Raw genomic sequence first — 26,796 nt, 5'->3', positions numbered from 1 at the left:
GTCAAATTATCATAAAAAAAAATCCAAAAAAAATAATCACCCACAAAGTAACACACATGGTAACTCGTAAGCGGACACGAGGTGTTAAACCCGTGTGATAACGACTGTCGTTTTCCGGCCACGCCGGGATAAAGTAAGTTACATTCATTCATTCATGACTGACTTGTCCTGCCACACAACACAAGAATAATAAACCAAGTTGCATTCATTTTTGGGTTTATACCGCCCATTCAGACAACTTAATAGTAACTCCTTAGAGTCTTAACGTTACCATTAAGCCACCGAAAATATAAACAAAATATAAACAGGCTTACTGTTACCATTAAGCCTCTAACCCAAGAACGCACTCTGGTAGTAACATTTAGCTTGATAGTAACCTTAAACATTAATCTGAATTATTACATGATGTGACATACATGGTGTGGATGCAGCTCGTGCTTCATTAGACGACTCATATGTCTCCTGTGTTGGGGTGGCAGGATGGGGTGGAATGTTTGTATTTGAGGAAAGAGAACTTTCTGGAACTGACGGAGCAGTTAAAGTTATTACTGTTGTTGGTTGACGTGCTGGGGTCAAAGGTCGTACAACGTTTCCGAGAGTTTTCCGAGCGGAACGAACTATTCCTTCAATGTTCATTGGCCAATTTCTGAAAAAGAACTTTTAAACTTAGATAAATTGATTTCAAACTAGAAAACAATTTGTTTCATTTTGATCTAAAGGTTTAAAATTTAACTTTTAAACGCAATTCATGAAAAGTGTGTTCTAATTTTTTTATTCGGCAACAAAACCTAAAATATTTTGCAAGTTACCTTCGAGCAGATGTTGTGGCTGTCACTGGATTGTGTGGAGAGAATGGTATATTGGGGGTTGCTCTCATTGGGGTTTGAGGTGTTACATGATCAGCAGCTGTATAACATGTTAGTTCATGTGCGTTAAAATAATGTTGTGTTGCTGTGGATGGAAAAAACCTTGTATGGTGAAAAAACTTTAAATAACATTTGTCGTTAAAGAATTAATTTTGGTCTGTAACAGATATTTCCAAACTATGAGTCACAATTTGCCTACCAATCTTCGGATCTTGCCGAAAGTTTACCAATTTTACAAAGTACTGCATCCATTATAACGATGAAGGACTACAGAAAATTTTGGAAAATTATTTAGAAGGTTGCGAGCAAAAAGTTTGGGGAAGTTTGGTATTAGAAATTTTTTATATTGTTTTTAAAAAAGAACAAACTCATATTTTTATATTGTTTTTAAAAAAGAACAAACTCATATTTTTATAATATTTTAAAAAGAATTCCCACTAAAACATGTACAAACCAGTTCTTGGTGTTGCTGCCATTGGAGGAATGTTTTCAACCTGTTTTGTAAAAATAAAAATAAATGCAAAAATAATAAATGTTTTGGCCTTAAAACTCTTTTTATTGCATTAAAAAAGTTTGCATTGCATCAGCTATTTGTTAATTCGTTTGCATCTTTATTGTCATGTTAATTGATTTAACAAAATAAAAATAATATGTGATGTGCAGGCTAGTAAAGTTGGTAGTATTACTGGGTCCACATAAATATGAATATATGATGCCTTTATATGTACATATTGAAATCTTAAAATGAAACATAAGGGCATTGCAACATTTGAAAACCACTGACTAAATAAAAGAAAAACTTACATTCCTCCTCCTCATTTGCTCCTCTCTTTCCTGCTCCTCCCTCTCGAACCTCTTTAGATCAAATTCGATCTCGGATGCAAGTTGTTTATCAGAGGTGAGGATCGCTTGAACCTCTGTCCGATATTCCTGCATCACTTCCTGGAGGAAATATGGGATTCGTAATGTTAAGTTTTAGAGTACTGTGGGGTAATATGGGATACATTCAGAACCTAAATCCCATATTTCCCAAATGGGTTTGAACATTTACTAATGCATTTTTTAAAGTCACGAGGCTTTCAGTTATAGAATTGTTTGAAATATTTTGTTTTCACTATCAAATGGGACGACGGACGATAAACGAAAATGTCCCATTTTACTCCACTCTACTACATTGTATTTTCAGTAAACTTTGTTGATTTTTTTAGTACATTTCAGTATAAAGGAAAGCAACATAGTATATGTGAATATTTCATTCACAACAAGCAAGAAAGAGATTTTAAAATTTATCGATTATTTGATTTCAACAACATTTAACGAATTAAACAATAACCTATGTGTCATTGATTTACAATCAATATTTATCTAATATTGGTTTACGTGAGTAATCCATGTCAGTATCTCATGTCACATGTGAATAATCCATTCCAAAAGTGCTGGGCAAAGTGGTTAGCATGGGATTTCCCATTGCATGGGATTTCCAAAGTCCAAATTATCAGCCATACTTAAAAAAAAATTTCCACAAATTAACATACATGGTAAACCATAAGCTGGCACGAGTTGTATGAACACCCGTGTTATAACGACTGTCGCCTTTTCCGGCCACTCGAGGATAAAGTAAGTTACATTTATTTATTACAAGGTATTTACCATAAAAAAGACTTCTTCTGTCAATTTGTAAATCTGTGTTTGAAAAAAAACTATCTAACTTTTCAGATTACACTAACCTTCAGGTATAGCATAACATTCTTAACTAATGGGCTGTGTATTTCAACCAGCATATTCTTTAAACCAATAATAATTGGGATGATGTTTTGAACAAGGTTTTCTTTCACAACCTGAAATTTAACATGAATGTTATAACATAACGAAAGAGTATATTAGAATTGAAAAATATAAAAAACCATGTCAAAGCACACATTGTTTGCAGAAAATTAGTGGTAATTTCAAAGTCAAAATAATTTCAAGAAAATCAGACTTATCATCTAACAAGAGTGTAACAATAAATTCTAACTACAAGATTTTTACCTAAACTAAACAACAGGCTTTTTAAAGTATCTGCACAATAAAAATTTCATTTTATAACATTTTATATTAAAAATACACTAAATAAAATACAACCACAGAATAAGCAGACATTTGTGGAAAATGGTAGAAATAATATTGTAAAATATTCAGCAAACCTGTGATATAATTTTCTGATTGATTTCATTTTTCAACGCTGCACCCCTTTCCGCTTGAGTTGACATGATGACATCATCATCTCCATCTTCTTTTGTCTTTAAACATTTTAGACGGATTTCCTAATTGAAAATTGTTACATATTGTTTTTTTTTAATTGAAAAATATTACACACTTTTTTATTTTTTAAATTAAACACATTCGTATTTTTTACTGTTTTTAAACTAAAAAACATTAACAAAATAAGTTGTTTTGAACGTATGAAGGTAACTAGTTATACAAGGATGTTATGTTTCATACACCTCTTGGCTTAAGAGTTTCCATGTATGTAATGTTTGTGGCTTGTTGTTGTTATTATTTCTGGAATTTTAATATTTATTTCATTGTATGGCTGACAATTTAACTTATTAGTGACCACTGGGTTGGAGAAATTGCGGTTAAGTGAGTTGCCCAAGAACACGTACGCCAACAAGGGTAGCAGAGCCATGTAACTTGTGGGTTAGAGGCAGGCGCGAAAATCACTGTTCCATTTTTAGTAGATTGGTATGTTAAAATACATGCAGTGTTTTAAAAGTGCCAGCTTTTCTTACTTCATATTTAAAAAACTACATACCTTACAACAGAGAACTGCCAAGCAGTCTGTCAGTATGTGCTGCGTTTCTTTGTTTAAAGGAATAACCTTGTCAACAACTGCACCTGTAAGACCGGAGAAAAAATTGGAATAAATAGAAATTTACTTCATTCCAGTGACTTTTCATTAAATAAGTAGATTTAAGAAAGTGCAAACGGAATAACTAAGGATTTATGTACATGACATTTTAAACACTTCTTAAAACAGATAATACCTAGTACATCTTCACAAAGTTTCATTGTGAGATTAATTCTATGTTCATCAATCATATTTTCGAGCAGAAATTCATAAATTTCCATCCTTTTCTCCAACCCAGGGGTGCCAGACAAGTTAAACAACTTTTTCTCTCTGTGTGGGAAAACCGTATATTAATTAGTCTGTTGAAATATTTGAAACAGAAATAATACAACATGGATACTGCTTAATTTATTTGAGTTTAAAACATAATATAGTAGGGTGGGAGAAGATGGGACACCTTTTTATTCCATTTTATTGTCCCATTCGATAGTAAACAGAGAGCATTCAAAGAATTATAAAACCAAATCCTCAGAACTCCCTGAACCATTGTTAATTGTTTAAAACACGAACAGGATTTGAATATTATGTGCTGAAGGTGTCCTATCTTTCCCCAGCCTACATATAATAGGTTTATTTTTGAACATAAAAAATGAACCAGGCAAAAAAAATGTCAATGAATGTGCAAATATACCAATAAAATAGGCAAAGAATAAACTGCAGACAATCTTTACAATTAAAAATCACATTTCCGACATTCCACCTGAAATTTTACCTTTCTGACTTTTTAAACCTATGCACACTATGTCCGTTATAATCATTGAAGTAAAACAGGCAAGCGATAAAGTTCCTGAAGAAAAGGTCGCCAGCAGATTGTCCACGCAGAAGTTGGTCCAGCAGACAATAGCGAGATAACGTTCTAATGTCTGAGTTTGTGTCACAAATTGCGTGTAGGAACTTGAACAGAAGTGTTCCCTTCCATTTGATGAATTCTCTCTGTGGTTGATTTTAACATAGTAACATAAGTTTAGACGTATAAATTTTATCATATCATAAATGATTCGGACTGTACATTTTAAAATTTAACCATGTTTTGCCCTTTGTGTGTGAAATATTATTAATGTTTTAAAAAAACAACAGCATTAAAATTTAAGAATAAATAAACGGGGGTTGGTGATTTTATACATGGAGTATAAATAAAAGGGGGATTGGTGAATATACACGGAGCGTGGTAGCTCTGTTGAGTTGTACACAAGGCTGTAGATATTACAACAAAACTTAATGGCAAGAAGAAAGCACACTTCAAACAATTTTTATGTTTTAACCTAACTTTTACTTAACCAACGAATAAAGCATTGTCTGCCTAGACAGTTGTTCAGAAAAACTTAGTTTAAAGTTTGTTTTTTTTTCAAAAAATTGGAGTTTTTGTTTCATTTCTTTGTGCCGTTTAATTTTTGTCTTACCCGTAATAAACTGCTGATTAAGACGACTGCGTGTTTTCGAATAACTGCTGACTCATCACCAAGACAAGTTGCCATGTCTGATAGAAAACTGGAACAATACATATATAGATTTGTTGAATTTAAGAGTTACTGTGTGACTGCCAGGTGTATATAGTATCGTGGGGTAAGATGGGATATCATTAGCACTTAAATTTTATGTTTCCTGACTGTGTTTTGAACAATTAACAACTCTCTTTCATAGTTGCTTGGCTGTCAATATATTTAATGTAAATTTTCTTTGTTCACTACCAAATGTGTCCCATCTTTTCTCACCCTACTATACCGTATTTGGAAGTCTTGTGTTGACAACTAACACAGCTTTTTTATGCACAGTTCCCAGTGAATGTTCCTTGTTTAATACCAAATGGGACGATAAAAAAAGATCAAAACATGTCCCGTCTTACCCAACCCTACTATAAAACTAATGGTTTAAACCAATAAACAAAAGCCAATTTAACGTATTTCGTTTTTTTAGTTTAAAAATAAAACGAAATGAACTCACGGATCAACAAGTTGTGTTTCAATGACACACAAATCGGTGAGGACAATCAGGACGTTGTTACGAACGGCTTCGTTTTCGCAAATCTCAAGTTCCCTGTGAAATATTACACATAGGTACAAAGCTTGTTAAGTGTGTGTAAATAGTTTGTAAGATTTGCCATTTTTTTTAAATATTTAAAATCATGGTTTCCTCTAATCTGTTTTAATACAAGTTTTATATTAGTTAAAAAAGTTGGAAATATATAGAAAAAAATTTGTGACCAAAATATTTTTTTGGAAATAAATTTCAAGTAAAAATAAGGTCACCTGGCTATGGCAGGAACGCATTTCTTTGCGAGTTTTTTGTTCCGGAAACAAATTCGACCGAGGTTAAAAATTGTGTGAGCTCTGATAGAAGAGGGAATTTCCCCAGATCGGAACTGAGATAAGGGTTGCGACAAAACCTGGCTGTTTGATGCTAGAAAAAATAAGTTTTTGTGTAAATTTAAAAAAGGTAATTTCATTAGGATACCCAAGCACCCAAAGCAATGGAAAACATATTTGGGTCCAAAATAAACCAGTGATGTAGGGAAAAATGTTATGAAAGGTAAACTTGGGACCTAAAAACAAAAATAATAGTTGAAGTGTAAAAAAACGTAGATTAATTGTATTCTATTTGCTAAAAAAAATTACGTCTTCCAACCAATGGAAACTGCAGGAAGGCATAACAGATTCATTTAAAACCATTTGGAAAGTCACAGTTTTTGCTTGATTTCGGACACAAAATGGCACAGTTGTAGTCAGAGTTTAGATTTTAGGTTTCATAATTAAATTTTATCCTAAAATAGATTTTTTTTGTAAATTTTATAACTTTTCCTTATAAATAAATGGAAATCTCACTAACCAGTTTGATCCACAGTATTTGGATTGGTAAGCAAAGCTTGTACAGAAAATAATAAAGATTTTGGAACTTTGTCCGGGTGTCTTTGTGCCAAGTCACCAACTGTGTACAAGTGAGTTACCTGGGATTTTAATATTATGTTGTGACTAAACGATACAGGTTCCATACTTGGTACTAATAATATTGTGTATATCACTTTTGAACATTCATTAACAACGCTTCAGACTACATTTTAAGATTCAATCTTGTTTTAAGCTTTTTTTGCAAATTTTTTAGTTATTTTGGTGTATGTGTGCTTGGGAAAAATATTTAGGATTGTTGCCTACAACCCAGTGGTCACTATTAAGTTATAGCACCTTGGGTGTCAGATTAACGCGCCAACTCTGTCCTAAATGTTAAGTTTTATGGAGTAGCATGCTGTAGGACCTCACCCATATAGAATAGATTATAAAGTGTTTTATTCTTAGATTTTTACTTACCAACAAATCATTGTCATACTTTGATGATGTCATAATATCATGCATCCATCGGTCAGTAGTATTTAAAACTTTCTCCGTCCATTTCATCATGGATGTCTGTGAGGTATATAAAAGGGTTGTTGATGAAATCACACAGATGAATAGTTTAGTAAGTCATTTATATTTTAATAAAAAAATACATTTACTATTTATGAAAAAAATATTTAATTATTGTTTTAATGAAATTTGAATGAGTTGCAAGGAAAACGTTGGAGAACAAATGTTTGTAACAATGTATTGAAAGCAACATATTCATAATTTTATACTTTTTGACGAAGTTAACAATATTGTGCGTCGAAGATGGAGTTGGTTGGACTGTGATGTCGATGGAGTTCGAGATGAAGTAACACTGGTCGCAAGAAGACTTAATTGGGCTTTCCAGGTGTTGGGGTAATATGCCAAATCTGGCCTAAATCCCAGAAGGACCTCACCCACAAAAAAAAATAAACAATATTAAAATCACCGTTGAATCTTTATCATTATCATGGATGGCTTGGTGAAATTTTTCGATCGCTTCACAAGTGTGGTTGATAAGATGAATCGGGCATGTATATGTCTCAATGCTGGTAGCTAATCTCGCTGAAAAAAAATGTTTCAAACTTAAAAAAATGATTCAAACATAAAAAATGTTAGGAAATTGAAGAAATTGACTTAAATTAAACTAAACTTAAAAGTATTCCACTTTCCAAACATGTTGAGAATGAAAGTATTCTAAAAATAATAGGAATTATCAATTTTAAGAAAATGAATAATAGGCTTAACCATTATTTTTAAATAGTTTTAAAATATGAAAATTTTTATTACAATTCAAATGTGTTTCTATACTACAAGCATAACTTACCCAGCACTGCTTTCTTATCAGTTGAATTAAGATTTTGTGCAACTTGTCCTACTGAGCAAATCATATCAACCTATGTAAACAAGATGGAACTTCCATTATATACATTTATAATCATTAAACTAAGGATAAAAAATATAAAAATATCAAAAAAGAAAAATAAGTACAAAAATTGCAAAAAAACAAATATAACAATGTAAAAGTAGGGTTAAAAGCATTGATAAAGCAACAGAGTAAAACAGTTGTTGAAAAAAAAAAAAAATATTTTACTTTACGATGAGATTCAATCATGTTTGGCAGTTTTGATTTATTTAGTTTTTATTATTCACCTGTAAAGTGATAAGGGATTGGTCACAGTTGGAAGTTTTCCAATTTTCAATGATGTGGCACGCTGTGATTGGATCGCTGTGGTAAAGTGTCATCATTCGTAATGTCATCCAAGCTGATACTGCATTAAGATTAAAAATACCTGATTTATTTTCTAGTTCTACCCTCATTTCAGAATTATAAAAAGACTTAGAAAATAATTCTTCAACAGAAAAAGCTGTTAAATCTGTTTTAACAATAAAACCCGGTATTTTTTACTTTATACCAAAACTTGTTACAATATATCAGTCATATGATGCTATAGAATAGTTTTATGTTTTGTAACATTTTAAATTCATAAAGTTACAGAAATAATACAGAACAGGTGAGAAAAATTCACTTTACCTTTCTGATCAGCATTGTCTAAACCACACACAACATTTTGAACCAAACTTTTGTTGATTTTCTTTTGCTGGTTCCACTGTCGTATTGCTTTTTGTAAGTAAACCCTTCATAGAAAACACACCTTTTTTATATTATAATTAAGTTAACAATTTTTATAAATCTATTGAAACTACAGGAAATGAATTGGTGAGAAATATATATTATCGAAAATGTTATTTTGATCTTTATATGCCATAATTCATACTACACAGTTCAAAACAGCAATAACTTGTTCTTTTTAGCAACATAAACCTCAGCCACTTTCATTTCAGTGTAATTATGTTACACTAACCTAGAACTAGGTCACAATTAGCCAATTGTGGCCTGCAAATTTGAACTTATTTTTTGTGAAACCCAACGTTAAAATTAGGCCTGCTAAGTAATACTGTGGCAGAATGTCACCTTAATTTATTTCCCTTTTCCGTTGAAAGAAAGTTAAGCAGGTCCCAAGAAAGAATTTTCTTTTCTTGATTGGAACTGATCATTCCTTCCAGTATTTTTTCTTCCATTAACTGGAAATTAAAAACAAATAAAAAATTAAATAAATATCAATTCTATTTATGCCTTTGTATATGGGTGAAAATCAGATTGATTAAAACAAAAAAAAGAGATAGTAGCAACAAAAGAGTCAATAAAAAAACTTAAATAATATATGTATGAGTTATTCTCAAGCATTTATAATGACAATAAATACTTGTTCTTTTAAACGTCTGGAAAAAGGCAGCAAATGTGCCAATATGGATAATGCCATTATCTGTTTCCAGTAAATGAATATTTAAACTACAGACTGGTACGCAGCCATTTCAGAACGTTTTGATTAATTATGAAAGCGGATAGCTGTATACCAGTATGAATTTTAAAAACATGCAACCTGATACACATTGCACATTATAACTCACAACTTAAATTACGTTAATATCAACAAAAGTCAGAAAAAAACAAATTACACCCATTTGGTAATAAATTCATTACATATACACCAACTATTTAATAACAAACTTACAATTAGTGTTTTCTCCTGTACAGATGCCTCGGTATCCTCCACTCTAGTAAACACTCCTTGTACCCACATTTCTCGAACCTCCCTTATATTACTGTGTGCCTGAGAAAAAAGTGACATATAGAATAAATAAAACAAAATACAGCTATTAAAGTTCTTATAAATTTGTTTTCTGTTTTGTATATAAAAAATTATTATAAAATTGTTTAGTAAATAGATTTTATTGAATATTAATTAGTTTATATTTTTGTTTTGTGTTCTGGGCTGTGACAAAGTGGTTCTCTCTCTAGCCCAGAGTTTTTGGTAAGAGCCACAGCGCTGCTACCATTGTGGGCATTTGTGTCATTGGGCAAGACACTTAACAACAATTGCTTCAACCCAGTGGTCCCATATGTCTAAATTGTCAGCCAAACAATACAAAAACTACCCACAAAGTTACATACATGTGCCGGTAATTCATATATGGTTACAACAGATGTGAAACAAAAAACCCTCGTCATAACGAGTGTGATTGCCTAGCCAGGATAAATAAGTTACATTCATTTATTTATACATCAGAACATGGAAAAATATACAAATTTCATTTAAATAACAAAAAAATTCTTTACATATATATATATAATATATTTTACTATACAGCCACTCCTTTACTTACGTCAAGAACATCAGTTGCGCACTGGATGGCGCACTTCCTCACACTTAACATCGGGTCTCGACAACCGTTACCGAGGGCAACAAGAAACTTCGAGTTAGGTGGGGCAGAGTGGGAACATATTGTCGACTTTATCGCAAGGAGTGAGCTACGACGAACGGTGAGCTTTAAGTCCGATGATCGCTCACAAAGAAGCGAAATAAGGCCGCCCACTAAAGGGATTAAAGAGAAAATTTGTGTTTTTTAATTTTTGTCATATTTTTAAGGTAAAATTTGTTTAAAATATTTTTACTTTAAAACTTTAGAATATTTTGGAATAAATTAAAGAAAGAGAAACAACAACACATAAGTTATTGGGTCACTAAAACAATTCAAACTGCATTGACTTGAGTAAAAACCATATTGTGATTTTTTTGACTTGGGTAAATTTTTTCTTGTGTTTTAAAAAAAAAATTATGCTAATGTTTTGAAACTTACCACAAGCCTCAGATATTAGAAAAGACTCTTGGTTGATTGGTAATGGAGTAATGGGGTCAGCTGAACTGGAGATACAAAATATATTTTTTTTTGTAATGTATAGTCAAAAATCGGGAAAACGTTTTTTTGTAATGTATAGTCAAAAATCGGGAAAACGTTTTTTTTAATGTATAATCAAAAATCGGAAAAACGTTTTTTTGTAATGTATAGTCAAAAATTGGGAAAAAGGTTTTTTTGTAATGTATAGCCAAAAATTAAACAACCCATCGGTAACCACAAGATTTAAGCAATTGCCGTTAAGTTTTTTGCCCAAGGACACACAATGGTAGCAGCGTCATGCCTTATACCAGTGGTTCCCAAACTTTTTTTTCATCCGGCGCCACTTGAACTATTAAAAATGTTTGCGGCGCACTTATAGCCAACTGCGTTAAGCGTGACATTTCATGCTATATTTTCTATTACAATGGTTTCCAACTTTTTTAAATCGAGGCGTTGCTATACGCGCATTCAAAGTATTTTTCGAAACTTTCTATACTTTACTTATGGGCATATGTGAAAAGGCAAATATCCAACCCGTTTTCAAGCACCTACAGGCTAAATAATCAAGGGGACAATCGCTAATCAATAATTGGGAATATTTCTGCAAGCTTTCACGGTGCACTTGACGAGTTGCGGCGGCGCACCAGTGCGCCGCGGCACCCACTTTGAGAACCACGGCCTTATACCGTAAACTTTAAGCTAAAGACGGACGTGCTTAATGCCATGGTCATGAATGGTAATACAAATATTTTGTATTTTGACAAAAGTATTTATCACAAACAAAAAAAATATGTAAGACTTGTCTTAAAGTAATTTTTATATTATGTAAAAGTAAAGTTAAATTCAATAAAATACAACGAACAGACTAAAATAGGATACTTTTTGTTACAACAACCTTTTTTTAAACAGAGCATTGAACACACTCGATGAAATGAGTTTCTTATCCATAACTTCAGCAAGTACAAGAAGTGATTTGGATCGTACAGTTGGAGCAATATCTTTTATTTTGTTAACGATAACCTGGATAATAAACATGTCTTGTAAAATTTATAAATCAAAGTCAAAAAAAGAAATTTTACTCATTTGCCAATAAATTCATAAAGGCCAAAACTTCAATAATAAACTTACAATTAATGTTTTCTTTTGTACAGAAGATATATATATTACTTTTATATATATATATCATAGACTCCTTAAGATAAGGACTGGAACCTCCCGTGCTCAGGGTTTGTAACTTGAGTCCGAGGGTTAACTTGAGTCCTAGACTAAAATGATTTCTAGAGAAGCTGGAGACACAATCTTGGTATCCATATTAGGGTATTTGAGAATGGCGAGTTCGATAAAAATACTTTCAATATCATCCGAGGTCATTTTCAAGGTCGAAATTTATATCTTAAAGTCAAATTACTGAATTTTAGTCATTTTTTTGCCTATTTTTGCGTCCAACTTAAAAACCAAAACATTTTTAAAGAAGTCTGTGACAAAGCATAATATTGTACCTAAACCGCATCTAATAGTTGATATCTATCATCGTTTACTAATGTACATTTTGTTTGTTTCTCTTTCAAAAGCAGTATACCTGGCAATTTCATAGGGTCTTTATGTTGTTTTCTACTTTGGTGACAATGTGGAAAGGACGACCTTTACATAGGGCGTCCCTTCATAGTTTTCTTTACAACCAAAGCAACTGCAACGACGTGTCATATTGTCACTAAAGCAGAAAACAACACAAAGACCCTATGAAATCGCCAGCTATACAGCTTCAGAAGAGAAACAAACAAAATGTACATTAGTAAACGATGGTGGATATTAACCATTAGATGCGGTATAGGTGCACAATATCATGCTTCGTCACAGACTTCTTTAAAAATGTTTTGCTTTGAGAGTTAGACGCAAAAATAGGCAAAAAATGACTAAAATTCAGTAATTTGACCTTAAAATATAATTTTTGATTCTGAAAATGACCTCGGATGGTGTTAAAAGTATTATAATTGAACTCGCCATCCTCAAATACCCTAATATGGATACCAAGATTGTGTCTCCAGCTTCTCTAGAAGTCATTTTAGCCCAGGACTCAAGTTAACCCTCGGACTCAAGTTACAAACCCCGAGGTCGTAACCTTCCAGTCCTTATCTTAAGGAGTCTATGATATATATACAACACTAAGCAGTGTCTCTTTAATGTGTTAAACTACTAAGTAAATTCACAAACTGTGTAGTGGAACTTTGACAATTGATACAAAATATATTTTGCAGGGTTTGCAGCACACTTTGTTCAAAATGTAATTGTCATATTTTTTTTCACAGTAAAGTTAAGAAAAAAAAGATAAAGTATAATATAGATGTAAATAGGTTGTAGTACCAGCTTATATGACACATAATAGAAAAAAAATACGAACAACATTTATTGAAGTTAAAATTAATACCCCAACAGGAATCTAAGTTTTCATAATATGTATTTTCCTGCTTTTCCATAAATCATGCATTGTTTTATGTTATGTTTATCTCTTGGGCAAAATATGGTAAACCTTTTTTTGCGGCAATTAACTATCTTCTTGCTAACCAAAGTTTTAACACACTTTTATTCAAGCCCACTGTACCACATATTTTACATTACTTTTTGCAAAAAAAAAGAAAGAAAAAAACAAAAAAAACAAACAAACCATATATAATAATGATACAGAATTTCAAATGCATTAATAAAGTAGTAAATAACTTACTTTCAATAAAAACTTATGAGAAAGACATTGTTCTAATTCTGAAGATATTTCTTTTTCTGGATCAGCTCTGCGCTCTGATTGGTGAAGAAGGTGACCAATAAGAACAACCGCTCCAACTCTGTTTCCAATCTGAATTTTTAAACATTTTAAGTAAAAAAAAAAAAAGAGAAAAAAATAATATTTTTAGGAAATTTACCCAAAAAAATATAAAATTTGAATTTCTTTTTTTAAACAAATTGGGCAATGTTTAAAATCAACCCATTTTACAAAAACAAGAATCCTGAGAATACGATTGATATATGCCAACAAAAAATGACATATTACAAATATCTGTTTCATTACCTTGATATCATTCGCCAGCCTTGCGGTCCATGATACAAAATCTGCATACCACAACACAGGCATCTTGTAAATAAAGTTCGCAACAAAAAGTCCGGTTTGATGTCGAAAGTCACTTCGATCTGGGCTCTGTAACAATTTGTAATGCATTGTTCAACCTGTACTTTTTCCTTACTATTCCCTATATTGTTTTATTTTTTCTTTTAGTGAAAAAATGTCCTTGGTTTTCTACCCACCTGCCCTATTACATTCTGCATGAGAGTTCTTGTTGTCTGATGTGCCGTGTCTCCATGATCTTCACATATAAGTGAGACCCCATGAAGGGCCACCTCTGCTCGATGTATAAACACTTTTGAAACACACCCACTCCCACACTTAGTGGCAGCTTTCATTGTTATTGTTGTCATAAGAAGACGGAACACGAGATGAACCAACTGTAAATACATCACATTGAACACAATGTTACAAATGTGGACGAGGGTAATTGTATCAAAACAAATATTAATTGTTATCAAATAGACATTTATTGTTATCGCATTTAAGTAGCAGCAGAGTTGAAAAAAACAAGTTTTTGATCAAAAGAACAAACATGTATGCAGCATCAATTAAAAACATAAAAAAGCATATAAATGTGCAACTTTAAAACTACATTTTGTTGCTGTTTCTTAAGTATAATACAACTTTAAAAATGAAGTTGTGTCAACAGGTTTAACATATGATTACAAATAAAAACTTACCTGAGTTATTGCGCCATGTTTTTTATTAACCACAAGTCGAAAAGCTTTGACAACCAATTCACTTAGTGTTCCAATGGAATCACTATGGATTTATATACAACAAGAGTTTAACAAATTGTGATATCATTAAGCAAAGGAAAAATTTTACCTGTTTTGAGCTGTTGAGGCAGTCTGACCATCATGCTTTAAAATTTCTACAAGCGCCTGAAACAATATGGAAGTAGAGAGAAACTGAAGTGCATAACATGAGTAAAACATGCACTAACTTAACATTACATCATGCCAGTGGTACACAGATTCTAATCGAAACGTAAGTTATGTGTCATCAAATGGCAAGAGCAACAGGACAACAGTCATTATTACACTGTGTTGTTTCATACACCTCATGCCCGCATAGGAGCTACCAAAACTACGTGTGAAAATTTTTCATCTTTAATATATAGGTGACAATTAAAAAAAAACATAACAAACCACTGGTTTCATTAAATTGCGTCAAAATGCCTTGCCCAAACATGTATACATCAACAATCATAGCAGCAGCTATATTAGCGATATAAGTTTACTGTAGTTAAAAAAATAAAAGGGTAGCAATATAGCTTATACAAAGTTTCCAAAAAAAAATCAAATATTTTTTCAAATAGCAGACAGGCTAATTACAAAAAAAGTTACAATTACATTTGACTGCAAGGACCTAACACAGTGTTGGATTACTTGAATATATAAATATATGATTTCAATTCAAAATACCTCAACAAGTTGGGTGAGGGACGTTTGTTTATCTTTAAGCGAGTAAACTTCCAAAAGATGACAAACATCATTGAGGAGCGAGGGAAGAGAGGAGAGGATGCGAGTGATTTCATCCCAAGTTAGATTTGCTTCATCTGCATTATCCGGGCCAATTTCAATTTCTTGTGAAAGAGTCTACAAAAAGTATTTGTTTAATTATGAATGAATGTAACTTTATCCACGCTGAGTAAAAAAAACGAGTTACGGAGTATGTTACTTTGTGGGTAATTATTTTTCTGGATCTTTTCATTTTTTTATGTATCATGGCTAATAATTTAATATTTATACAAGCCGTTTTATTGCCAGCAGTTTATGTTAAGGCAGATAATGGGGCATTTTTAGGACATTGCGTAATAACTTAAAAGTAAATCAATATTATACTAAGTGTCTCTGTCACTTCCTTTAGACGTTAATTACATAGAAAAGAATTATGTGCGTATATATATATATACCATATTCTTATGAAATTCCCAAACTCTATAAAACCAAAGTGACTCCGCTCTCATGCCTCCCTAATAATTAGCTCACTTGCATACAGCTTAAAAACCATCCGCTTTGCACTTTTTACTAAACCTAATCTGATACATTATAAATTCTATGAAGACAAAACACTGATAACAAATTAGTGAATACAACACATACCATTCTGTGTTGCTGGGATGCAGTCGGTGCAGATTTCTTCTTTTTCTTGCTACTTGAATCAACATCTACACTTGCAGCCATTTTTAAAGCAGAACATGATTTTTCAAACAAGATGAGATGATAGAATAAGCTACCACTGCTGCCTGTGGAAAATATAAAAATTAAAACCATTTTATCATGGCATACTAGCAAAATACCGGCGTTGTTAGGCCATAGTTGGCTCATCATATCAAAATGCTCAATTAATTGTGTGAGGAACTGGTGCTACGAAAACACAACAAACAAAAACAAGTCCAACTAATTGTTAATAAGAGACTGACAATACTATTTAGGGGAAATATATATCTTTAATACAACATTTGGACTTAATTTTAGTCTGTTACTTTTTGGTAGCACCAGTTTCTTACAATGTTTCACTAAACAAGAGTCATTTACCTCTATGAGCATTACATCACTGTTACATAGACAGGATTTATTACAAGGTAATCGCGTAAGGCTTTAAAGTGACAATAATTACAACGTAAGGCAGAACTTCTTTTAATTTCAAATTTATGTAGTCTGTTTTAGTGTGCCAATTCTGGCATAAACCCCAGGTCCCATGGCTTACCACCACATAGAACACCATTCCACATTGACTAACCTGGCTGTTTAAGTAATAGGAAATACAACTGAGCAGCAAGAAGACATCGACGTTTCTCATCAAATGTTGCTGATGCCAACAAGCCAGTATATAGAACATGGTAAATCCAAACTTGTACACATGGATGGCTAATTCCACTATCATTCAATACATCCCAAATTGTCTAAAAAAATGATGGTTTTTGTTGACTGTATTAGACAATTTTTGACACTCACAATCACATTACCATGTTATGCATTTTAACACAAATCTACCTTTTCCATTAGAACACAGATTAATTTTTTTTACAGAATCTTAAACTACTTTTTTTTATTTTTACAGTATATACTTAGCATTGCCGAAAACAACAGTTGTTATAACACGGGTGTTCTGTATCATACACCTTGTGCAAGCTTACATGTTATCATGTGTGTAACTTTGTGATTATCAATGAATATTTTTTGTTTGTTTTCTTGAATTTATGTTTGCCAGTTCAATAAATTTATTAGTAACCACTGGGTTGGGGCAATTGCTATTTTGCCGAAAGACACATTTGCTCACAATGGTAGCAGCGACTAGCCTTGATCCAATTAGCTCTTGATTAGAGGCAGGCGCGCTAATACCAAATCACAATAAACAGAAAATTGAGGAACACATACATATCTATCCTCTCCACCAATCGAGGGTTTCTTAATTTCATCGATAACTTGAATGATCAGTTGGTTTGTGGTTGAAGAAAACTCGAGAATAAAATTTGGGGAGTCCGTAAATTCTGATGATGTCACTATCTCAATCTGATCTGTAATCATAAACAAAAATAGATAAAGCGTTTTACGATTTGTAACAAATTAAAAAAAAATTGAATTATATATATATATATATATATATTTATTATATATATACAAATTTTTGAAAATTATTACTTTAATTTTAAAATAGATTTCATTGCAAAATTTTGTTTAGATTTTAAAAAGTAGGCCTAATTAATAAAGATATTTTTTAACTGTAATCCGTTTTGTCGCTATGTCCTGTCTTTTGAATTAAAATATTTTTAAATCCTCGCTACTGTAATCAAAGAGACAAATAAAGGTATTATCATTATACTAAAATGGATAAATCATTTTACTTCAAAGAATTTGTGCTGTGAACTTTGAAAAAAAAAGTTGTCAATTACAGTACGCTAAAAAAGCAACGAAAAAGTTTACATTAATGTATTATTTACCTTGGGGTATATTTGTGAACTGCAAACGTCCAAATCCTTCCGAAATAACATTATAATTCATTTTGTAAAGTTAATAATTACTGTTCATGATTTAATAATTTCTAAACAGGGAAAACAAATGATTCCCGCCAAACGTTGATACAACATCTTTATAAAAACAAGAAAGCAAGCTAAAGGGAGTGTTTTTAAAAATAATTTTCAATTTCTTTCCAAAGATCATGATATATTCACACATGTTTATAACGACTTGACTAAAGGTACATGCGCCCACATAGCATCGATGAGCTATGATCTATTACTTCTGGGTCAGGACAACGCTTTGTCTACGCCAGAATAACGAAAGATTTCAAGGATTTTATTTGAGCAGTTAAAACTTAAATACAATAACAATACAACAACAAACGGTAAACTGTATACGCTGGTGGGTAAGTTTGTCAAAACAACAACAAATTCTAATTACAACTGCTGATTGGTGAAGCCTATTTGTTACAATAAAAACGCTACCTTTTGATGCAAATAACACATAAAGATACCCAGATCTGGTAAACATTATTTACCAACAGTGGAAAAATAATTCAATAATACTTGGTTTTTCATATCATTTACTGTTAAATCATAATGCACACCATCGTAACTGTATACATTTTCCCCCAAATTCTGAAAATCTAACACTTCAATATTACGCTGCCTGCAATATATTCTCATCTGCGTTTCAAACAGTAGAAGGCCGACTTCTGGTTGAAACCGAACAAAATCAGTCGGTTTGAGCAGGCTTGATCGCATCGGCAATGAATACATGATTTGAGGCCACCGTTTTGATGCTGTAGGTCGCATTCTGTAGTATTCCGTAATTAATCGAACGGCGGGTTCCATAAATCTCCAGGCAACTGCATTGAAGTTAAACTGCTCATGGAAACCCATGCTCACGATGATGATTGAGCCGGCACGCCCGAGGTTGCTTTGAACCAGTTTTTTAAACGCAAGCGAATATCTCGTGTTGTAGTAACGCTTCAAATACGCTCTAAACGTCACATTCCGACCAGCGCAGAGATCTGATCGGTATTCCATATCGTCGAAACTTGATGTGAGTTGCCTTAAAATTTGTTCAAGTTATAAATACGTCTCTGTTTACGATTTTAAACCTATAGTACAGTGGGGTAAGATGGGATACCTTTAGCACTTAATATTCCATATATTCTGATCGTAATTTAAGCAATAATAACATTACTATTTTAGAATTGCAGAATATGGTTATACATAAGTTTATAAACGTTCTTTGTTACTTACAAAATAAGACAAAAAAAAAAGGAATATTAAATGTCCCATTTTACCCCACCCAACTATAATAATATTGTTTAAACCAAAGCTAACGGTATAAACATTACCTGCACGCTTTCCAACACGGAAAAGCGGAATCAGAACATAGATCTTTCAACTGATCTGTCATATTCTTCCGCCAGGCTCCTGTTACTGGTCGGTTTGTCAGTCTCATTAATAAGGACGAAAACATGATTCTTGTGAATGAATCTCCGACGAAGTAGATGTCCTTATAAGGCGAGCTTTCTATGATGTCACAAGCGTCATCCCGCGAGTAATGCTGCCACTGGCATCGAGAGTCACGTGGTTTCCACTCACGAAGAGCCGCGTGATCGTATAACCTCGTATCCACGCACCTTGAGAAAATAATCATTATCGTATTCAAGATTTAGACTTTCACCTGATCTTAAAACGAACTTCAGACATGTAACACGCAATCATATACTCTTCCTTATATATCAGCTATCAATTTAAATATCAATGCCTTAATAAGAGTGGGACAAAGACGGGACACCTTTAGCACAAAATATCTGAATATCCAGATCGTGTTTTAAACAATTAACAACAGTCTATGGGAGTCGCAAGAAAACGGTTTCTTAATTCTTTAAATTGTCTTGTTTTACTACCAAATGGGACGAGAGAATAGAATGAAAACGTGTTCCATCTCCCCCCCTAATATATAGCTTTGTTATGTGTAAATCTATAAATACCGACTGCTAACCAAAATAATTAAATAAGGCTTTCTATATTGCAGCTAAAAATCTTAACAATAAAATAAGTACTTACGATGGGCATTCGCAGTTGTAAACGCTCGGGGGAGAACACACCCCCCAATACCTGTTGCTACAACACGGTGTGGCACTATTCGGATCACACCAAGTACCAACCTTGTGACTTGTTGAATTCGCTCTTTTGTATCTGCAAAAATTGGTTCATCTATGTAATGATAGGTCTTCCTTTATTGCACAACAGCGGTAAGTTATGTTCAAAAAATCAAATTATTGTTTACAATGGTTTGTAAACGGACTGTACTGTCAAGCATCTTTCATCATGAGCGTATAGTAGTTTCGGTGCTGAGTATTTAAACTAAAAACGAATCATTAAAGACGTAAACATATACCTGTAATATCCACACATCTCTGTGCTAGAATAAGCATCTTGTGGTATTCCTTTTCTCTTCCAAAACTTCCGCATTATTCGGTTTAATCTTTCCCGCTCTTGGCGCAATGTACTTGCATGCTCGGCGTAATCATTATTCGCAGATCGAAAATTCGGCGACGCTGTTCGTGCCGCCCAATAACCGTTGGTTAGGTTTTGCAGAACGTTATCACACACAGGCAACGCGTAAGTGTTCTGTAGCAAAACTCTTTCCTTGCATAACAAACACGGCGCTAGGACCGCCAGCAAGAAAAAGCTCCACCAGTACATTGCTACCATTCTGCAAGCAACCGGTTTGTACAGGCTACCAAATAGAGTGAATTAACTTCCTGCAGTTGCCGTAAACTTATAAACCAAACCGACATGAAAAAATCGAACTTCAGTCATTCATTTCAACGTCAATTAAAGAGGACGTACTCTAACGTAAAAACGCTCAGCCAACATAAGAATTACGCGACGTTTTCGTTTTCATAACCTTCTAAATGGAAGACACTTCTCATCAACGCATACGTGACTGTCTAGGATAAAGTGCATTTACATAAACTCGCTTGCTACTAGTTTTATTGCCTGTCTGAAGTGTGTTGCATAGTTAACGGCAATTTACAATGTACCTTAGGCACAGTCAAACAGCCCAACGTAAAACAAGTGGCGTACAATTACAGCAAGAAATACTGCCGCCTTTGAGGTAAAAATATATACAACGTAGGAATAACTTCACCCAGAAACTGAATTAATGTAATTCAACAGAACTTGATTTTTCATTAGATTTACGGCAACACCATAGTGAGTTCCGTCAAAACTGTGAACAAACTTAGATAACTGTCGAAAATCTAATACAGGAATATTATACCGAGAGCAGTAATTCTTCATCTGTTTTGCAAATCTATGTATTTTTTCATCATTCTGCAGCCTTAAGTATGCCGGGGGCTTGAGTAGCCCAGTTAGCATCGGCAGTGCGAAAATTAATTTCGGCCATTTGTCGTCATTAGGTTGATTGCTTCGCTGAATCAGTTGCACAGCCGGGTTAATGTAATCGTGTATGGTTATTTTTGCATCGCATTGCATGTGATAGCCGACCCCGACAATTACAAGGCTACCCTTTCGGCCTAACAAGCCGTTTACGAGATCGTAAAATCGCCTCGAGAATTTCTGGTTGTAGAAGGGCTTCATGGTGACATTAAAATTAGGGTAACGACCTCCGCACAGTTGATTCGGGTGTAACTTTCGCGACATTGTTTCTAGCATCTGTCTGCACTCTTTCCAGAAGTACATGCCTTGTCCATGGCAGAGCTTGCGGCTCGTGGTCGTCGAGTTCTTGCTCCAAGCTCCACTGTAAGGGTCATTAGACACCAGCAAAATAAAGGTGGTGAACATGTTACGCATAAATGAGTCACCGACGAAATACACGTCATCGTATAGCGACCTCTCAACGACAGTGCAGGCTTCTTCTGCACTGTGATTGGTCCATCTACAACGTGGGTCTTTCGTCTTCCAATTGGATAACTCGGCAAAATGAAACTGTCTTGTGTCGATGCAACTTTAAAGCATTAAACATTAGAGACCGGTTATATCGTAGTTACATAGCAGTTTCACAAGTTCAATCTAAAACAATCTGGCAAAAAGGGCCACAAAGAAACTTATTTTCATTAAAAAAATCAACCATTTGTGTACAAAATGAACAACTAAATCTCTTACTTTCGACACTTGCATGTTCTGTCGCTAGGGGCGCTACAGACACCATCTTCTCGTTCACTACAACATGGTTTGCTACCATAGAGATCACACCAAGCTCCAACGTCCGGCCACGTGCTGTTGACAGGCTTTAGCTGTAAACTACAAAGCGGTAATATAAGTTAATCCTGTCATATTCAGATATGATTTATTTTGTATTGGTAAAGCAAAACATATAAACCGATTATCCACAAAGTTACGTATGCGGTATTTTGGCGCGCATACATGGGTATAAACATGGGTAAATAGGGCAACCATGTTAGGAGTATCGTTGCGGCGCTATATAGTACGTGAGTAAAAATAAGTGGCGTTCTTTTTTATTCAAAGCATTATGAGATGTTATGGAATTATGAGACGGGATTTTAACATAAATCAATATCTGTGTTTCAAAGAATTTTTCAAGATATTCCAACATAAGGTTTTTCTGCACAAACCAGTATCCGTATATCTCAAAGCTGTTCAACTAACTTTTTGATGCCACATTTTCCATCTTTTCTCGATCTTTCTGTTTGAATTCCTCTCTTCCGCCAATACTGCAACAGATGGCGTTCATATTCCTGTACTTTCTCTTCTGTGCTTTGAAGTGAAACCACCCACCTCCCACTTGTCAAGTTCTCAAGCACGTTACTGCATTCCAAATGCGCGTCGAGTGATTTTGAAGAAAAAACTATTTTCCCCACAGGCACACATATATGAAAGCCAGTTTGCAGATACCAGCTAAATACCATGACACCGGCAATAAACGAAATGAGGATTCCCCATCCTACACTTAGTTGCTGCATGATTTAACAAACTAATTTCAATCACAGAAGTTTAACGACTTCATACTCTCCTGACAGATAAATAAATTATGGTAAAATAACTGTATACTCGGATGCTGCAAGGCAACTTTACCTCATTCATTCGTATTAAAACCTAGTTAGAACGTTAAAACCTATATACACTTTAACTGCATAAACCTTGTACATATATGTATCTGAAACCTGAACAATCTAGATTTACTTTTGATACAAACTATGGGCCAAGTGTTATAAAAGCACAAATATGAGCTTTGTGTTTCATCTAATTATTGTCCACGCACTTCTGTATCGCCGGAGGTGATAAAACTGCTGAACGTTTTAACCCAAAGGCGAACGCATTTGTAAGTCGGTTTAAATTTGTACCGGCTGGTTCAGACATTAAAAGATGTTCCTATACTACCGCTCCTTTATGAAAATGTTTAGATAAAGGAATGTTTCATAGTGGATTATAGCTGCGATGTGACATTACATGGGTTTGAATTTAGCTTGGCAAGAAAACAGTTGAACTATTTCAAATTATTTTCTGTAAATAAAGTACACTGGGGGAAGACGCGACACCTTTATCACATAATATCCAAATATGCCTGATCGTGTTTTAAACGATCAACCACGGTCGTGTGAATACGGTTTTATTGCTCCTTAAATGTTATTTGTTTACTACCTAATTGGAGAAAATTGTTCATAATCGCAGATTCGCAGTATAGTAGGGTGGGGGAAGATGGGACACCTTTTAATTCTATTTTCTTGTCCCCTTTGGTAGCAAACAAATGACTTTCAAAATATTATAAAACCGTATCCCTCGACTCTCATGAACTGTTGTTAATTGTTTAAAACACGATCAGAATATTTGAATATTATTAGCTAAAATTGTCCCATCTTCCCCCACAGTACTATATATATATATCCTGTTGCGTATACGCTATAGCTATAAGATGCGTAATGTGATGTCTTAATTACGATGTGCGCACAACTTAACCCGCTAAAAGAGCCCGCACTATTTTCTAATCAATTCCAACACACTGTTTTTGCTAACTCGATGCTATAAGGATTTGGCAAAATACAACGATCACAGAATGAAATTTAAAGATTCACTTTTATTTTATAACTGGTGAAAAACGAAAACCCATCTGTTGAAAGAAAGAAATGGTTAAAGGGAGCGTAAGATTAAGTGCACAATATGTAGCTTACCAATTAAACGGGACATCGTATTGTTTATAAGCATCTTGCTCCTTTATTCGTGGTTGTCAAATTGTTCTGCGGTCTCTTCGAAATCGTTTTCTGGTTTCATTTCTGAATTAAAGCATGCGTTAAAATACAAAATTTCCATCAGAGTCTAAAAATAAAGCTTCATCGTCTAACACGCCAGAATGGCCAACAGGTATTTTATGCATTCCTATGCTAATTCGTAGTCTCCTCGTTGAAGAGGCGTATTCATACTTTAGCAATGTTTGCATTTGCGTCAGTGTATACATTATGCACATATATATACCTTGTTCTGGCTCATGGTCTTCGGGCACATCTTCTTCCATTTCGGGTTGTTCTGAGATGTCACCAGCACGGCGGCGACGATAGTAACCCCATCTGCGACGGTAGCAATGTGTCCCCCAATAATAATATCGTCGTCGGTATAAGTGACAACGTCGGCGGTGAATGCCCCAACGGCGACGTCTGTAAAAGGAAAATTAGGTATTACAAAACTTCAGGTGAACCAGCAAAAATACAGCATATAGTTTTTAAACGTCTTACCGAGCGCCCTCGACTTCAACCAGGATCAAGCATGCAAGGAAAAGAAGAAGCAACAATTTTCGATCCATTTTGAATATTCGAAGATACGATTATGCCACAGTGTCTTGGGACAGGGATTTATAAACACTTTGCTGCGGAAACAGCAAGACTTTTGAATATCTAAAACGGCTAAGGGAACGCCAATCAAAGAACAATATATATTGTCAGTTAGAGATGCAGACAAACGGATTTATTGAACAATCTAGAAAATGTAGACACGGGATTGACGTTTCCACTTTAGACAAAGTGTCTCGGTTTAAGAAAGAAGTAATATGTCGCCTCGTCAACATGCAAACAATGCGGAGTTGCGAAGAACCATTCAAACCGTGTATATTCTTTTTGTCCGGCGCCATGGTATATAGTGGTTAGCGCACCTGCCTGTAACCCAGAGGTAATGGGTTCAAGGCTCGACGCTGCTACCATTGTGGGCGTACGTGTCCTTGGGCAAGACACTTAACGGCAATTGCCCAACCCAGTGGTCACTAATGAGTTGTCTAAATTATCATCCATACATAAAAAAAAAAATAATAATAATAAAATAATAATAATCACCCACCAAGTAACATATACATGGTAACTCGTAAGCTGGCACGAGGTGTTAAACCCGTGTGATAACGACTGTCGTTTTCCGGCCACGCGAGAATAAAGTAACTTACACATTCATTCATTCTCCAATATTCGCGTCATGCGATCCCTTGGTATTGAATAACGCAATACAATTTTGTTTTCAAAAGAACTGCTGTCAAAAAACGAAACCATCGGTTTTATAAACTTAAAGGCGCAAATAGTCACTGGGGAATATACCCGGGTATCGCATTAGTGTTATACTAGTATTATGACACTGCAATCATAAATCGCTGTACTTCGTTACTTGTAACTATTTATAATTCTTGTTTTTCGTAAAACGTGGTAATTAACCAATGCCAGGCATTTTTAATAATTTTAAATGTATAAATAAAATATGGTGTTTTTAAATTGCAAACCCACTTTTTATAAAACCAAATGTTTCATAAACCTTGTACATATATGTATCTCAAACCTGAACAATCTAGATTTAATTTTTATGCAAACTTTGAGCCAAGTGTTATAAAAGCACAAATATGAGCTTTGTGTTTCATCTAATTATTGTCCACGCACTTCTGTATCGCCGGAGGTGATAAAACTGCTGAACGTTTTAACCCAAAGGCGAACGCATTTGTATGTCGGTTTAAATTTGTACCGGCTGGTTCAGACATTAAAAGATTCCTATACTACCGCTCCTTAATGAAAATATTTAGATAAAGGGATGTTTCATAGTGAATTATAGCCGCGATGTGACATTACATGGGTTTGAATTTAGCTTGGCAAGAAAACAGTTGAACTATTTCAAATTATTTTCTGTAAATAAAGTACACTGGGGGAAGACGCGACACCTTTATCACATAATATCCAAATATGCCTGATCGTGTTTTAAACGATTAACCACGGCCGTGTGGAAACGGTTTTATTGCTCCTTGAATGTTATTTGTTTACTACCTAATTGGAGAAAATTATTCATAATCGCAGATTCGCAGTATAGTAGGGTGGGGGAAGATGGGACACCTTTTAATTCTATTTTCTTGTCCCCTTTGGTAGTAAACAAATGACTTTCAAAATATTATAAAACCGTATCCCTCGACTCTCATGAACCGTTGTTAATTATTAAAACACGATCAGAATATTTGAATGTTATTAGCTAAAATTGTCCCATTCTCCCCCACAGTACTATATATATATATATATCCTGTTGCGTATATACGCTATAGCTATAAGATGCGTAATGTGCGCAAATGTCTTAATTACGATGTGCGCACAACTTAATCCGCTAAAAGAGCCCACACTATTTTCTAATCAATTCCAACACACTGTTTTTGCTAACTCGATGCTATAAGGATTTGGCAAAATACAACGATCACAGAATGAAATTTAAAGATTCACTTTTATTTTATAACTGGTGAAAAACGAAAACCCATCTGTTGAAAGAAAGAAATGGTAAAAGGGAGCGTAAGATTAAGTGCACAATATGTAGCTTACCAATTAAACGGGACATCGTATTGTTTATAAGCATCTTGC

At 33.9% G+C, this 26,796-nt stretch overlaps 3 protein-coding genes and 1 long non-coding RNA gene across 8 annotated transcripts in view; all 4 read right to left on the bottom strand.

Annotated features, from left to right (window-relative positions):
• Positions 1-18,069, bottom strand: part of LOC100187019 (condensin-2 complex subunit D3) — a 19,055-nt gene extending 986 nt beyond the window's left edge. The window contains exons 1-33 of one of the 2 annotated variants that reach the window (XM_018817402.2): positions 17,915-18,069; positions 17,352-17,491; positions 16,714-16,876; positions 16,074-16,216; positions 15,393-15,566; positions 14,794-14,849; positions 14,646-14,727; positions 14,145-14,342; positions 13,912-14,037; positions 13,570-13,698; positions 11,746-11,870; positions 10,812-10,876; positions 10,338-10,546; positions 9,686-9,784; positions 9,085-9,194; positions 8,644-8,747; positions 8,262-8,380; positions 7,936-8,005; positions 7,558-7,673; positions 7,056-7,151; positions 6,580-6,697; positions 6,003-6,153; positions 5,698-5,790; positions 5,157-5,244; positions 4,469-4,689; positions 3,893-4,026; positions 3,661-3,743; positions 3,050-3,169; positions 2,594-2,704; positions 1,671-1,808; positions 1,321-1,360; positions 810-951; positions 417-646 (exon numbers count right to left, since the gene is read on the bottom strand). In XM_018817402.2, coding sequence (XP_018672947.1) covers positions 417-646; positions 810-951; positions 1,321-1,360; positions 1,671-1,808; positions 2,594-2,704; positions 3,050-3,169; positions 3,661-3,743; positions 3,893-4,026; positions 4,469-4,689; positions 5,157-5,244; positions 5,698-5,790; positions 6,003-6,153; positions 6,580-6,697; positions 7,056-7,151; positions 7,558-7,673; positions 7,936-8,005; positions 8,262-8,380; positions 8,644-8,747; positions 9,085-9,194; positions 9,686-9,784; positions 10,338-10,546; positions 10,812-10,876; positions 11,746-11,870; positions 13,570-13,698; positions 13,912-14,037; positions 14,145-14,342; positions 14,646-14,727; positions 14,794-14,849; positions 15,393-15,566; positions 16,074-16,216; positions 16,714-16,876; positions 17,352-17,491; positions 17,915-17,975 — 4,054 coding nt within the window. In that variant the 5' untranslated portion in view covers positions 17,976-18,069. The remainder of the gene's footprint in view (positions 1-416; positions 647-809; positions 952-1,320; positions 1,361-1,670; positions 1,809-2,593; positions 2,705-3,049; positions 3,170-3,660; positions 3,744-3,892; positions 4,027-4,468; positions 4,690-5,156; positions 5,245-5,697; positions 5,791-6,002; positions 6,154-6,579; positions 6,698-7,055; positions 7,152-7,557; positions 7,674-7,935; positions 8,006-8,261; positions 8,381-8,643; positions 8,748-9,084; positions 9,195-9,685; positions 9,785-10,337; positions 10,547-10,811; positions 10,877-11,745; positions 11,871-13,569; positions 13,699-13,911; positions 14,038-14,144; positions 14,343-14,645; positions 14,728-14,793; positions 14,850-15,392; positions 15,567-16,073; positions 16,217-16,713; positions 16,877-17,351; positions 17,492-17,914) is intronic. The other variant, XM_002122724.4, reaches the window with a different exon arrangement.
• Positions 18,070-18,248: 179 nt separating this feature from the next.
• Positions 18,249-23,039, bottom strand: LOC100176800. Of its 3 annotated transcripts, XM_004225662.3 has the most exons (5): positions 22,589-23,039; positions 22,085-22,222; positions 20,018-20,149; positions 19,300-19,587; positions 18,249-19,007 (listed from the first exon to the last, which is right to left on the bottom strand). In XM_004225662.3, exons 1-5 carry the CDS (start codon positions 22,900-22,902, stop codon positions 18,464-18,466), a joined length of 1,416 nt encoding a protein of 471 aa, XP_004225710.2. In that variant the 5' UTR covers positions 22,903-23,039; the 3' UTR covers positions 18,249-18,463. The 3 variants fall into 3 exon arrangements, with proteins under 3 accessions (XP_004225710.2, XP_026696603.1, XP_026696604.1); XM_026840802.1 differs by lacking the exons at positions 22,085-22,222; positions 22,589-23,039 and adding an exon at positions 20,352-20,688; XM_026840803.1 differs by lacking the exons at positions 18,249-19,007; positions 19,300-19,587; positions 20,018-20,149 and adding an exon at positions 20,929-21,926 and having other exon boundaries at positions 22,589-23,024.
• A 955-nt stretch (positions 23,040-23,994) lies between these two features.
• Positions 23,995-26,796, bottom strand: part of LOC100177571 — a 3,486-nt gene continuing 684 nt past the window's right edge. The window contains exons 1-4 of one of the 2 annotated variants that reach the window (XM_002128033.5): positions 24,667-24,816; positions 24,410-24,588; positions 24,109-24,210; positions 23,995-24,047 (exon numbers count right to left, since the gene is read on the bottom strand). In XM_002128033.5, coding sequence (XP_002128069.1) covers positions 24,152-24,210; positions 24,410-24,588; positions 24,667-24,734 — 306 coding nt within the window. In that variant the 5' untranslated portion in view covers positions 24,735-24,816 and the 3' untranslated portion in view covers positions 23,995-24,047; positions 24,109-24,151. Of the gene's footprint in view, positions 24,048-24,108; positions 24,211-24,409; positions 24,589-24,666; positions 24,817-26,796 lie in introns of those variants that run through there. The other variant, XM_009859308.3, reaches the window with a different exon arrangement.
• Positions 26,644-26,796, bottom strand: LOC104265389. The gene is made up of 2 exons (XR_717125.1): positions 26,758-26,796; positions 26,644-26,696 (listed from the first exon to the last, which is right to left on the bottom strand). It is a non-coding gene; the product is annotated as an uncharacterized LOC104265389 (long non-coding RNA).

The sequence above is a fragment of the Ciona intestinalis genome, chromosome 2 (genome assembly GCF_000224145.3).
Source record: "Ciona intestinalis chromosome 2, KH, whole genome shotgun sequence".
Taxonomy (NCBI): Eukaryota; Metazoa; Chordata; class Ascidiacea; order Phlebobranchia; family Cionidae; genus Ciona; species Ciona intestinalis.
The sequence above is the reverse complement of the archived record's forward strand: the minus strand, read 5'-3'. Positions and strand labels throughout refer to the sequence as shown.

Bases quoted from the DNA above. Each gene is read 5' to 3' on its own strand.
- LOC100176800 (XM_004225662.3), bottom strand. From the start codon at position 22,902: ATGCAGCAACTAAGTGTAGGATGGGGAATCCTCATTTCGTTTATTGCC. The intron at 22,223-22,588 runs GTTAGTTGAACA...ACCGCTTTGTAG, and splicing joins GGAAAATGTGGCATCAAAAA to TTTACAGCTAAAGCCTGTCA. The intron at 19,008-19,299 runs GTAATGTTTATA...ACAAATTTTAAG, and splicing joins CCGTGTTGGAAAGCGTGCAG to GCAACTCACATCAAGTTTCG.